At 42.3% G+C, this 15,392-nt stretch overlaps 1 protein-coding gene across 1 annotated transcript; it reads left to right on the plus strand.

The window, feature by feature from the left end:
- Positions 1 to 384: 384 nt before the first annotated feature.
- Positions 385 to 684, plus strand: LOC139451759 (salivary glue protein Sgs-3-like). The gene has a single exon (XM_071233072.1). The coding sequence runs from the start codon at positions 385 to 387 to the stop codon at positions 682 to 684; it is 300 nt and encodes a 99-aa protein (XP_071089173.1).
- The last annotated feature ends 14,708 nt before the right edge of the window (positions 685 to 15,392 follow it).

Consider the following 15,392-nt stretch of genomic DNA (forward strand, 5'->3'; position numbering starts at 1 on the left):
GAAACGCCATGGGTTCGGATACCATTAACCGGAAACTCCTACTTCCCGACGATCACTGATGGAACCTCGACAAGGGACATTGTTCGTATGCTTGGTTAGTCAGACACGGAATCATGTAAAAACGTCGGTTCATTATACATTATACTTCCATAACGCATTCCCGTGATCAGTGTCACAAACATCTACATATGACTGGAGTGCTGAATGAAAACCACGTATCAGTCATACTATACATGTTGTGCTAACAACTTTAGTTGCCTGAACCGATAAAAATGAACGAAGCATTATGGATGGGTGACATGGTGACGGGTTAGATGTAGACAAGCATTTAGACTTACAGTGATCTGGTGTGTCCGGCCCGTCTCCCAAGTACACCACCGAAGAATGACCTTGACCAATGCCTCCTCCAACAACGTTCAAGTCACCGCCAATGCCGTTGATGACTCCGGGAACCCCGACACCGTCGCCAAGGACGCCACCACCAATGACGCCACCGCCAAGGACGCCACCACCAAGGACGCCACCACCAAGGCCGCCACCGCCAAGGACGCTACCACCAAGGCCGCCACCGCCAAGGCCGCCACCGCCAAGGCCGCCACCGCCAAGGACGCTACCACCAATGACGCCACCACCAAGGCCGGCACCGCCAAGGACGCCACCGCCCAAGGCGTTGATGCCGCCTAAAACTGGAGGTATCCCCATTCCAGGGTAGCCCCCAATTCCACCATAATGCATAGGCATGAGACGACGCACGGGAAGATGCATCGGGACAGGCAGGCGCATTGGGAAGCGCCTTGACAAGAAGGGAAGATATGCCGTGGTTGTTGCCAGGGTGCAGAGGACGAGCAGGACTATGGACTGGATGGCCATTTTGGAAGCTAGTATACAAAAACATATTTTGGAGTAAACGAAATGTTCCAGGCATTTTTTTTGACAACCTGTTGTACAAAGGATCATTGTATCGTGTCTTAAATTCCACAACAATTTTGCGTTTATAACCAGTGAAGCCGAGACTCATTATTCTCTGACGTTAACGTTATTTATATGAACAATCCTACAACTTGACTAAAAGTAGTATTCAAAAATTTTTGTCAATGTTTGCAAATAATAGTATCTCCATACTCCATATTAGACTGAGATGAAGAGTGAACCAAGTCTATGCATGTTTGGTCAATGCCTATATGAGAAGCAAAGGACAGTTCCAAGCACAATGACGTAGCCATTGGCGACCTTAAGCACGCATGAAGTTCTACCCCACGTCTCGCTTTCAATACGAGTGTTACAGATGTTTGTTTAAAATACTATCGCCAACTTCATGTAATGGTGTTCACGAAAAATGTATACATTTTGTAATTTGGTTTTAATCACGAAGCAATGTACAGATACTAAACAAACTTAAAGAATAAACAAAACAATGAAACGTTTGTATAAAAATATCATCTGTACAGCTTTTGCACCATGAACAGTTGAAACACGACTACAAAATCATGCTAAGTGTATACTTACGGGGGTAGTTGTGTGGTTTGACGATGAATTCTTGGAAGCCCAGCATTTATACAACACTGGGGACAGTGTTCATTCATCAACTGACCGATGGTCAAGAAGTCATCCTTGAGACAAACACGGTTCATCTTGCTGGCTGTCACCGTTTATGTGAATTGATCTAGTGGCCTACATAGGATGATAAACAGTGACAGTAGTCATAGATAGGAGGTCGTAGAGGCTGCCTTCATTGAGTGAGCTGCGTTTTAAAGTATACCATTGATCATGTCAGTATTTGTCACGGTGTCTTAGTTTTATGTGATCGCCTCCGTAGTCTAGTGGTAGAGCGTCCGCCCGGAGAGCGGAAGGTCCGGGGTTCGATCCCAGGCCGCGTGATACCAAAAGATGTTAAAAGATGGTACTTGTTGTTACCCTGTCTGGAGCTCGACATTAAGGGGCTAAAACAAGGACTGGTCGGCTCGGAGTCAGTATACTGTGTCTGAGTGGGGTATTCATGTTAAACTGCAGCAGGGTTTCTCAGCACTATAAATCGGCATCAGCCCAGACTAGTACAAGCAGCCACACAAACACACACACGTACCTGCACGTCCCTATATAAGTGCAATAATCTTGGACGCGACGTTAAACCCAATTTCACCCCACCTCACCTTAGTTTTATGTGAGAGGACAAGACATATTAGATATTAGATAAGTTTGATATCACACATGATATGAAGCACTTCCGTACTGTCTCGGGTATAATGAGTGAGTAGGGTTTTACGCAATATATTTCAGCAATATCACGGTGGGGGACACGAGAAATAGGCTTCAACACATTGTACCCATGTAGGGAATCGAACCCGGGCCTTCGGCGTGACGAGCGAACGCTTTTACCACTAGGCTACCCTACGGCCCCGGGTATAATGACGTCACTGTTGTCATAAAGTGTAACATGAGCCGAATTTAAGACAATAAATCAATCGGAGGTTTCAACTGCCAGACATACCTTTGATTCAAATGATGAGTCATTGGGTTAACATGAAGTGAGTCGATTTAATGAGACGTGATTGCATGCGTTAATGGCAAAAGCTCACTGGCGCATTTTTACACAAATCTAGTTGAATCCTAAAAATATGTTAAGATACATGTGGTGTGGTGTGGTGTGGTGTGGTGTGTGTGATTTAGTGTGGTGTGCGTGGTGTGGTGTGGTGTGGTGTGGTGTGGTGTGGTGTGGTGTGGTGTGGTGTGGTGTGGTGTGTGTGATTTATTGTGGTGTGGTGTGGTGTGGTGTGGTGTGGTGTGGTGTGTGTGATTTAGTGTGGTGTGGTGTGGTGTGGTGTGGTGTGGTGTGGTGTGGTGTGGTGTGTGTGATTTAGTGCGGTGTGGTGTGGTGTGGTGTGGTCTGGTGTGGTGTGGTGTGGTGTGTGTGATTTAGTGTGGTGTGGTGTGGTGTGGTGTGGTGTGTGTGTTGTGATGTGGTGTGGTGTGGTGTGGTGTGGTGAGGTGTGGTGTGGTGTGGTGTGGTGTGGTGTGGTGTGGTGTGGTGAGGTGTGGTGTGGTGTGGTGTTGTGCGGTGCGGTGTGTGGGTTTGTGTGATTTAGTGTGGCGCGGTGCGGTGCGTTGCGGTGCCGGATGGAGAATGTGGCGGTGAGGGATGTGTGTATGTCACACAAGTCTGAATATGGAGGCGTAATAAGACAATGGACAGTTGACCTTCCCAGCAATTAAACCCTCATGACGCATGTTTTGCGTGAGGTCCGAAGGACATAAAAACTCGGAATTTCGTGATCACCTGGTTGACATTCAAAGATGATATATATCCGCATAAGGCTTAACTGTAGCCATCAATCAGTATTTTGAAAATCAGAATGTATATATATATGTACAGTCCATAGAAATATAGTCACGGAAATAGTAGGGACGTAATTCCTGAATACTGTTGGAAATAATAGTTTACCTCGTGTCAGCACTGATTTTGAGTTATCCACTCATATAATTGTCACTGCTATTTTGCGTTTTACGCTCAATGGAAATTGGTTTGTTGGATAATGGAGACAGGTTATTCTCTGGCGTTGACGTTTTATATCTATAAACAAAGAAAGTGAACATGAAAATGAAAAAAAAATCGAACATAATAGATGTAAACATCACAGTTGTTTAATAAGTGGTCTTTATGTACAATGGCAACTACATGAAACATCCCCCTTGATGAAGATTTACAATTATGGACGTTAGAATACACCATTATGCCAAAACTATGTTCTCTATGTTCTCATGCATTGTCCTCTGTATACCCATGTATAGTCCTCTATGTATCATGTATTGCCCTCTGTGTACCCATGTATTGTCCTCTATGTACCATGTATTGCCCTCTGTGTACCCATGTATAGTCCTCTATATATCATGTATTGCCCTGTGTACCCATGTATTGTCCTCTGTGTACCATGTATTGCCCTCTGTGTACCCATGTATTGTCCTCTGTGTACCATGTATTGCCCTCTGTGTACCCATGTATAGTCCTCTGTGTACCCATGTATTGTCCTCTGTGTACCATGTATTGTCCTCTGTGTACCCATGTATAGTCCTCTATATATCATGTATTGCCCTGTGTACCATGTATTGCCCTCTGTGTACCATGTATTGTCCTCTGTGTACCATGTATTGCCCTCTGTGTACCCATGTATTGCCCTCTGTGTACCCATGTATTGCCCTCTGTGTACCCATGTATTGTCCTCTGTGTACCATGTATTGCCCTCTGTGTACCCATGTATAGTCCTCTATGTACCATGTATTGTCCTCTATGTACCATGTATTGTCCTCTATGTACCATGTATTGCCCTCTGTGTACCCATGTATAGTCCTCTATGTATCATGTATTGCCCTCTGTGTACCATGTAATGTTCTCTATGTACCATGTATTGCCCTCTGTGTACCCATGCATTGTCCTCTATGTACCATATATTGCCCTCTGTGTACCCATGTATAGTCCTCTATGTACCATGTATTGTCCTCTATGTACCATGTATTGTCCTCTATGTACCCATGTATTGTCCTCTATGTATCATGTATTGCCCTCTGTGTACCCATGTATTGTCCTCTATGTACCATGTATTTCCCTCTGTGTACCATGTAATGTTCTCTATGTACCATGTATTGCCCTCTGTGTACCCATGTATTGTCCTCTATGTACCATATATTGCCCTCTGTGTACCCATGTATTGTCCTCTATGTATCATGTATTGCCCTCTGTGTACCCATGTATTGCCCTCTGTGTACCCATGTATTGCCCTCTGTGTACCCATGTATTGTCCTCTATGTATCATGTATTGCCTTCTGTGTACCCATGCATTGTCCTCTATGTACCATGTATTGCCCTCCGTGTACCCATGTATAGTCCTCTATGTATCGTGTATTGCCCTCTGTGCACCCATGTATTGTCCTCTATGTACCATGTATTGCCCTCCGTGTACCCATGTAATGTTCTCTATGTTCTCATGTATTGTGTTCTGTGTACACTTGCCTACCACTTGCCTATCTTCGTGAAATCCAAGGGTCGCAGTTGTCACTTATTGTGAAATCCAAGGGGTGCAGTTGTCAGTTATCGTGAAATCCAAGGGGTGAAGTTGTCAGTTATCGTGAAATCCAAGGGTTGCAGTTGTCAGTTATCGTGAAATCCAAGGGTCGCAGTTGTCGTGAAATCCAAGGGGTGCAGTGTCCATTATCCTAAAACCCAAGGGGTGCAATTGTCAGTTGTTTATTTGTTTTTCTTTCATTTATAATTGTTATAATATATATTTAATTAATTAGATCACAATATCAAATTCGTACGCCATATCATATCCAAATTGCACAAGTACACCTTTAACTGTAAATGTTGGTCTTGTTAATCCTCCTTTAACTGCAAATGTTGGTTATGTGTGTCCGTCGCCGTGGTCACACAGCCACACAATCACACCAAGCCCACACCACACTGTCTGTCACTCTCGAGTGTAAGGTAGCTGGTAAATCTTCCGAAACATGATGGAGATTCAACAGTGCCACGTCACACCCGTGGTTTAAACTTTGGGCATTCTCTAGATTCAGCTGACAGTGATGTAATCAGAGAGTTCATATGACATATTGTCATCTCTTGAATGGCACATACTGTTCAAGGTCACGTTGACGTGACCCCAGGACTCTCTAGATCATGATGGTTCAGGTGTGTAGTGTAAATATTACACACAGGCACACACAGAAAAAAACTAAGACACACACAGGCACACACAGAAAAAAGTGAGACACACACAGGCACACACAGAAAAAACTAAGACACACACAGGCTAAACTAAGATACACACAGAAACAAAGAGAGAAATTAAGACACACACAGAAACACAGAAAGAAACTAAGACACACACAGGCACACACAGAAAAAACTAAGACACACACAGGCACACACAGAAAAAACTATGATACACACAGAAACAAAGAGAGAAACTAAGACACACACAGAAACACAGATTGAAACTAAGACACACACAGGCACACACAGAAAAAACTAAGACACACACAGAAACACAGAGAGAAACTAAGACACACACCCATACATAAAGGGAAACTAAGATACACACAGACACACAGAGAGAAACTAAGACACACACAGAAACAAAGAGAGAAACTAAGACACACACAGACACACACAGAAACTAAGACACACACAGGCACAGACAGAGAAACTAAGACACACACAGAAACAGAGAGAAACTAAGACACACACAGATACACAAAGAAAAACTAGGACAGACACAGGCACACACAGAAAAAACTAAGACACACTCAGAAACACAGAGAGAAACTAAGACACACAAAGAAACACAGAGAAACTAACACACACACAGATACACAGAGAAAAAGTAGGATACACACACACAGAAACTAAGACACACACAGACACACAGAGAGAAACTAAGACACACAGAGACACACATAGAGAAACTAACACACACACACAGATACACAGAGTGAGTGAGTGAGTTAGGTTTAACCCCCCCCCTTTTAACAGTATTCCAGTTATATCGCGGCGTGTCATCTTAATGTGGGAGGAAAGCCCGAAGTGATACAGGTCTCAGAGGTAAACCACTTCGGTGAAACCCACGAGCAGGGGTATGGTGCTGACAAACCTAGAAACATAATTGGAACCGGAATTCGAACCCACAATCATACGTTTCTGGCGTGCCAAAGGGACGCAACTCTGCACAGCGAATCGCGGCGCCTTAGACGACTGGGCCACCCGTGCCCCCCAGACACACAGAGAAAAACCAGGATACACATAGACACACAGCGAGAAACTAAGACACACAGAGAGAAACTAAGACACACACACACACACACAGAAACTAAGACACACACACAGATACACAGAGATGAAACTAGGACACACACAGACACACAGAGAGACACTAAGACACACGCAGAGAAATTAAAACACACACAGATACACACAGATACACACGGAAAGAGAGAGAAACTAAGACACACAGACATGCAGAGAAAAACAAGGACACACACAGACACAGATGTGAAAACTAAGCCACACACAGACACACACAGAAACACAGGGAGAAACTAAGACACATCAAGACACTAAGAGAAACACAGACACACAGAGACATATAGAGAAAAAAAGACACGCAGGCACACACATAGGGAAACTAAGCCACACACAGACACACACAGAAACACAGAGGGAAACTAAGACACACAGGCACACAGAGTAACACTAAAACAAACACAGACACACACAGAGAAACTAAGACAGACACAGATAACTTAAGACACACACAAGAAGATAACTTTCCAATGTGTACCACATAATGATAAAACTAACAATCAGTCAAGTGGTACCACAGAGTGTCTTTAATCTTATCACGATGTGCTGGAGGTGATTTCCAAACTTTACACACAAATCCTGCACGAGACAAATGGTGCATCTCGAGTCAATGATCTATGATGTCACATTTGATGCGTTCATGAGCTTCGGTTCATACAACATACCAGTATGTTCGTTTGTGCTTTTAACCAAACTAATATATCTTGAATATTAGTAATTCCCCATACTGTGTCAACATGGACTGGTCGGCTCGGAGTCACTAGTATACTGTGTCTGAGTGTGGCATTCGTGTTAAACTACGGCATGGTATCTCAGTGAGCTAGCGTTATAAATCGGCTTCATCGCCGGACTAGTACAAGCAGCCACTCACACACGCACACACGCACGCACGCATGCATGCACGTCGCTATATACACTACTGCCTAGAAGTTCATTCCCCTTACACGCATGGGCAACGCGTTACGCAACCCGTGTGCACCCCGTTGGTCACTCGTGTGGAACCAGTCCGCCACGCGTGTGATACCCGTGTGCAACGCGTGTCTAGCTGAACCTGGAGGTGGTAACAAGGAGATAACTTTTTGATTTCCTGACGAAAAATGTTAATACACATTTCATTATATGTACTTGCTGATGTTTCATTTTTAGATGTGATTACATGATGTCTTGCGATGGTGTTAAGAGAATACATGATCCTGTTACATGTTATTGCTATTCAAATGCTTTTTTTTTGTGATTTGACATTAAGCGTCTGTAGTACGACTTTCAGTGATCATGTTTATGAGGTTTGGTGGCGCATTGTTTTTATTGGACCCTAATTACTTTATGATGGTTGGGCCTCTTCGTCTCAGCTTCATGGCTATGACGCTGGAAAAGGGCAGCATGTAATTAATGAGAGTAGAATATATCCTGGAGGATACACTTGAGGGAGAGGGTTCTACTAATTACCGTACCACAGGAAGAGACCTGTAGACGTGAGCGCGGGGTTGTGTGTAAGATGGCCGTCGCATAATGGCCGCCAGGAGTGGTACACATTGAACTAAAGCAGTGTTGTTTCCACGGGCCTGTTGAATAAATTTCCAGCGCTGCTGTCCATATATCTTCTACTTGATCCTGGATACATCATTTTGGCATTTACATTATAATAATTTTCAACGTACATTAATGGTTTACTAGTCATATATTTTAGAGTATTTGTCAATTGTGTTGAACGTACAAGCAATAACTGTAATTTGTGGTGACATCTAAATTTAAACGTATCATTTAAAACAATAAGTAAGTACGATAGTAAATAATAATATTCAAATCGCATTAGAATACATTGATAACAAGATTCATATGTAACCCTAAAGCCTGTGTTCCACATTCATAGCCAGGAGGACACCTACTGACTAAACAAAGGGAAGAAGCCCTTACATATATGTAGAGACATCATCTGAATATGACTATATATGAAAATGTTACGAAACTGTACCTATCTTCACGAATTATTAAAAAAATGGGCATAAAGTTCACGGAGACGAAAGCTATAGATACAATACCATATTTTATTTTTTAGATGATAAAGTGCGCCTACGTGCATGTTGTTAGTGCGGGTATAGTGCAGGTTAGTACAGTGTTAAGTCTATGAACCTAACGTGCCTCAGAAGCATACCCGACCCTTAGATCGAGGTCTCCAGAGGTCTTATTTGGGTACCAGTGACCATGGGAGTTGGGAAACCTGGCCCTGGAGAGTCTCCTGGTGATGCCTTTTGCCTAAAGTATGTCTTATTGGCAGACATATTCCAATAGATGTCTTCTTGGTCATTTTCCGCCCCCAGAAGTCTTGTTGGCACTCCTCTAATGCTTCCAGTGTTTCTTCGTGACAGTCAATTGCCACTGAACAGCTTCTTGGCAAACATTGCCTCCAGACGTCTCCTTGCAACTCGTCTGTGTCTCTTCTGTGATTTGTTACAGATTATCCTCTTGGACACCAATGTTTCCAGAAGAAATCAAGGCACCTTTCAGCCTCAATGGTGTCGTCGTGACAATGAAGTGCCACTGAATATCTTCTTGGCAGTCATTGGTTCAAGAATTCTAGGATGTCTTCTTGACAGTGAATTGTCACCGAATATCTTCTAGGAAACAATTGCTTCATGAACTGCAGGACGCCGTCGTGAAAGTGAATTTTCACTGAAAATCTTTTTGGCAATCATAACTCATAGATGGTTTATTGGCCCTGTCCTGCCTCCAGGGTGTCTTCGTGACAGTATTAATGGAATGCTTCTGCCCCCAGGATGTGTCTTTGTGACAGTGAAGTGTCACTGAATATCTGTTCAGCAATCAATGCCTCGAAATGTCCCCTTAGCACACTTCTGCCTTCAGTTTGTCTTCGTGAAAGTGAATTACCAATGAATATTTTCTTAGCAATCAATGCCTCGAGATGTCCTGATTGAATTCTGTATCCAGGGCGTCTTCGTGACAGTATTAATGGGACGCGTCTGCCTCTAGGGTGTCTTCGTGGCAGTGAAGTGTCACTGAATATCTGTTCAGCAATCAATGCCTCGACATGTTCTATTGAAACGTTTCTCCTTCCAGGGTGTCTTCGTGACAGTGAAGTGTCACTGAATATCTTTTCAGCAATCAATGCCTCGAAATGTCCCCTTAGCACACTTCTGCCTTCAGTTTGTCTCCGTGAAAGTGAATTACCAATGAATATTTTTTTAGCAATCAATGCCTCGAAGATGTCCTGATTGAATTCTGTATCCAGGGCGTCTTCGTGACAGTATTAATGGGACGCGTCTGCCTCTAGGGTGTCTTCGTGACAGTGAAGTGTCACTGAATATCTGTTCAGCAATCAATGCCTCGACATGTTCTATTGAAACGTTTCTCCTTCCAGGGTGTCTTCGTGACAGTGAAGTGTCACTGAATATTTTCTTAGCAATCAATGCCTCGAGATGTCCTGATTGAATTCTGTATCAAGGGCGTCTTCGTGACAGTATTAATGGGACGCTTCTGCCTCTAGGGTGTCTTCGTGACAGTTAAGTTTCACTGAATATCTTTTCAGCAATCAATGTCTCTTAGCACACTTCTGCCTTCAGGGTATATTTTTGGCAATCAATGCCTCGAAATATGCACTTTGATCTCTTCTGCCCCCAGGGTGTCTTCGTGACAGTGAAGTGTCATTTAATATATTCTTAGCAACCTATGCCTCGTAATGTCCTATTAGATCTCTTCTGCTGTCACTTCATGACAGAGAAGTGTCACTTGATATATTCATGGCAATCAATGCCTCGAGATGTCCTCAATGCATTCTTCTGCCTCCAGGGTGTCTTCGTGACAGTAAAGTGTCACTGAATATCTTCTTAGCAATCAATGCCTCGAAATGTCCTCTTAGAAATCTTCTACCTCCAGGATGTCTTCGTGACCGTCCTTATAGAATTCTTCTGCCCCAAGGGTGTCTTTGTGACAGTGGTTCGTTGGTTCGTTGTTTAACGCCGCACTCAGCAATATTCCAGCTGTATGACGGCTGTCTGTTAATAATCGATTCTGGACCAGACAATCCAGTGATTAATATCATGAGCATCGATACACGAAATTAGGATCGATGACATGCATCAACCAAGTACGCGAGCCTGATCACCCGATCCCGTTAAACGCCTTTTACGACAAGCAGAGTCACCTTTTACGGGAAGCATGGGTTGTTGAAGACATATTCTATCCCGGAATCTTCACGGGTCTTTTGTGACAGTGAAGTATCATTGAATATATTCTTAGCAATCATTGCCTCGAAATGTCCTATTAGATTTCTCCTAGAGAAGTGTCACTTGGTATATTCTTGTCAATCAATGCCTCGAGCTGTCTTCCTGGATCTCTTGTGCCTCCAGAGTGTCTTCGTGGCAGTGAAACATCGCTGACTATCTTCTTAGCAATCAATGCCTCGAAATGTCTTCTCAGAAACCTACTGCCTGTAGGGTGTCTTCGTTACAGTGAAGTATCATTGAATATATTCTTAGTAATCATTGCCTCGAAATGTCCTCTTAGAAATCTTATGCTTCCAGGGTGTATTCGTGTCAGAAAAGTGCCACTTGATACATTCTTAGCAATCAATGCCCCTATATGTGCAGTTTCATACCTTCTGCCTCTCGTGACAGTGACGAGTCACTGAATATCTTTTTAGCGATCAATGCCTCGAAATGTCCTCTTAGCTCTCTTCTGAGGTGTATTCGTGCCAGTGAGGTGCCATGTGTCACTGAATACCATCTCAGCACTCAATGCCTCGAAATGTTATCTGCATTCAGGGTGTCTTCGTGACAGTCCTATTGGATCTCTTCAACCCTCAGGGTGTCCCCAGAGAAGTGCCACTTATTACATTCTTTGCAGTCATTGCTTCGAAATATCCTCTTGAAACTTTTCTGCCTCAAGCTTTCTAAGTATCAAAACTTTAATAAGTTTATTTATAATCTGAACTTATTTACATAGTAACAAAACGATTTATTTGCAGCATAATGCAGATTATGTAAAATAATCAAACTATTTGTAATTGTATGACTCCTTGCTGAAATCGGAAGCACATACAGCATTGTACATATCGAAGTCTAAGTTTTGAAGCCGAAATCGGAAATAGTCATGGATTCTACGCTCGATGAATTTTGAATTGTTTTCTGAAACAGGGCGGCGGGGATAGATATATAACATATTGATGTGACATAATTGTACCCAAAAAATGGTGTTATTGGTCTATCATTGCAAGAAAGACAATGTAGAAAGTCTTTACAAACTTTTTCTGAGAATCTCCCGTTCTCAGAACGTTTTAACCACTATGCTATCCGACAGCCCCTCTCAGAACGGATGAAACAAGATACACGTGATGTTTGTGATGTACCATAAAAATATTTTCTACCCAAAATGCTACGTGATTTTGTACCAATGAATATATAACAATCGATCTATATAATTATATTTCTTTTTACATGTATATTGCTAACTAATATTTACGTATATTTTGCAACTAATGCAAACTTATTCAATCAACGGAAATTATGGGTACAAAATCACTACATTTCAATCGGATTTCGTGGTGTGATGGGATAGTAAAAAGGAGAAATATCGCCTGTAGGTTTCCTTTTCACATTTTAAAACAAGAATGTTTTTTTATATTCCATGTTTGTGCTACCTTTTACTGGAGAGTTGCAACATGGATTCTTTCCAAATGTAAGAAACAAATTCTAATATAAATTTTGTTATGTGTGTACTTTATGAAACATTATTATTTTTTTTAAATTCAACATTGTGCGACCTTTAACGTGAGAACTGATACACGGGTGCTTCCTTTTACTTGAGAGTGATAAGTTCGTCTGATGCTTCATTTGAGGACTGAAAAGGCTCCTCAACCATTCGGCCCAATTTCTAACTTGCCATTTAACAAATATATAGAGGTCACCTAAACCCGAATTCTATTGTCATTTTGTTGCTGTCATATTTTTTTAATGGATCAAGACAATGAATGATAGGAGATCAGATGCATGGACTATTTTGCCTGTCTCAGAGTTGCTCTCAATGCTGAATGTATTGGTTAAGGCCAAGGAAAATTAAATGTTTCATTTTGTGCCGGGCTTATTGGCTGATGATTTTTAATTTACAAACTCGTGGGAAAATCATATATATTTAAATATTGTTGAAACATTTGTGAACAATTTGCACATTGTCTTGAAAGTTGTTTTGGAAAGTAAATATTATATCACGAAATTGTTCACGTAATTGAAAACATTTTGATTTTTTTCTTGGCCGTATTTGAAACTATGTATACCGAGGTACCCTGCCAGAAGACAGCGCATTTCATTAACATGCTCTTTCATGGATAGAGTTCAAAGTGAATTCAGCTTGCAGAATGTAGTGCTTGTTACATCATGTCTCATATAGATTGCTACAAACATTTCAGGCTGACTGGGCGGTATTGAGAAATAAAGCAGGCGTAATCTAACGTTGGGCCAACGTTGGCTATCAACGTTGGGTCAACGTTATTTTGATCGGCGGTCCTACGTTGGGCCAACGTTGGCGCAAAGTTTGATTATGATGTGTATATTTTCGGAAAAAATATGATTCTTTACATGTTTTTAACTTTGAATATTTCTTTATATATCAACTCTTTCATCGTCAGAGTTCAAAGTGAATTCAACTTACAGAATGTAGTGGTTGTTACCTCATGTTTTAACTGGATTGGTACAAATATTTCAGGCTGACTGGGCGGTATTGAAGAATAAAACAGGCGTGATCTAACGTTTGGCCAACGTTGATCGGCGGTCCTACGTAGGGCCAACGTTGGTGCAATGTTTGATTTTGATATGTATATTTTCGGAAAAAATATGATTCTTTACATGTTTTTAACTTTGAATATTTCTTTATATATCAACTCTTTCATCGTCAGAGTTCAAAGTGAATTCAACTTACAGAATGTAGTGGTTGTTACCTCATGTTTTAACTGGATTGGTACAAATATTTCAGGCTGACTGGGCGGTATTGAAGAATAAAACAGGCGTGATCTAACGTTTGGCCAACGTTGATCGGCGGTCCTACGTAGGGCCAACGTTGGTGCTATGTTTGATTTTGATATGTATATTTTCGGAAAAAATATGATTCTTTACATGTTTTTAACTTCGAATATTTCTTTTTATTTCAACTCTTTCGCAGATATATACTGGGTCAAATTAAAAACTTCAAATTTTTAAAAGTAATCCCATATATGATATACAACGGACAAATGTTTCAGAGAAGGTGATTTTTAATGATTTATGTCCAAAGAAGGATTTTAATTAACGGTGGTAACCATAATTTGTTCCAAGCACCTACTGTATTCGGTAATAACATCAACAGTTTAAATCATAAGTCCCAAGCACGAGAATCTGATTCTCACAAGTTCAGTAACGTGTATGACCACCATGTGCGTTGACAACTGCCACACAACGCCTCCGCATGGACCTCGTGATGCTTGTGAACACATGATTGGGAAGACGACGCCATTGTTACTGCAAAATGGTGCCAAGATCTTGCAAATTCTGTGGTTGGTTCTAGAGAGTGCGCAGACTTCTGCCAAGAGCATCCCAGACGTGTTCGATGGGATTGAGGTCGGGAGACCTTGACGGCCAGTCCATGACGTTGACTCCCGCATTCTGAAGGAAATTCCTTGTCAAACTTGCTGTGTGGGGTCTGGCATAGTCGTGTTGGAAGATCAAACCAGGTCCATGTGTTGCCATAAAAAGCAGCAGTTCTGGTGCCAGTATTCGCGGTAAGCAGCACCGTTGAGGCTGCCATGGATGACAAGAAGCCTGGAGCGTTTATTGCCACAGAAAGCTCCACACACCATGACACTTCCGCCTCGAAATCTGTCAACTTCCTGTACACAACAATGGGCGAAACGTTCATGACGGCGCCTTCACACCCTCGCCCTACCATCAGCAAATCGAAGATTAAATCGGGATTCATCACTGAAGACGACTTGATTCCAATTCCTCTGAGTCGATCGTAAGTGTCGCTATGCCCACAATTGACGTTGACGTCTGTGTAATTGAGTCAGAATCGGCCCGCAGTATGGCCGTCGTGCTTGAAGGTGATCAGTTCTCAGACGGTTTCGAACAGTTTGCGCACTCAGTCTACCCCTAACCAGTTCAATTTTGGTTGATGTAGCCGTCAAAAATCGGTTACGGAGGTGACGTGAAAGACAATCTGACGATCCTCTGCATGCGACGTCACACGTGGTCGACCTGGCCGAGGGCGATCAGCGGAGGTACCCGTTTGCTGTAGATGCGTCTATAAATCATAAACATGCCGATGGCACGTTCACGTTGCACATTTGAAAGGTGTGGCATGACAAATGGCCGTAAAGACTTTTGTTTTCTTGTGGGTTTGTTTTATTAATGACTGCTAACAAGTATGGCTGAAACACGTGCGGTATTATGGCCACGTGACCAGTTGCACGTGAAAAAACACTTTTGCCACTATAGTGCTGTGCACATAATTTGGATCGATTCACCTGCACAAAACGGGTGTTATCTGAAGACAATACGTG

The sequence above is a fragment of the Haliotis cracherodii genome, unplaced genomic scaffold, assembly GCF_022045235.1.
Source record: "Haliotis cracherodii isolate W230 unplaced genomic scaffold, xgHalCrac1.p SCAF_9, whole genome shotgun sequence".
NCBI classification, from domain to species: domain Eukaryota; kingdom Metazoa; phylum Mollusca; class Gastropoda; order Lepetellida; family Haliotidae; genus Haliotis; species Haliotis cracherodii.

Excerpts from the sequence above, each read along its gene's own strand:
- LOC139451759 (XM_071233072.1), top strand. The coding sequence starts at position 385 with ATGACCTTGACCAATGCCTCCTCCAACAACGTTCAAGTCACCGCCAAT.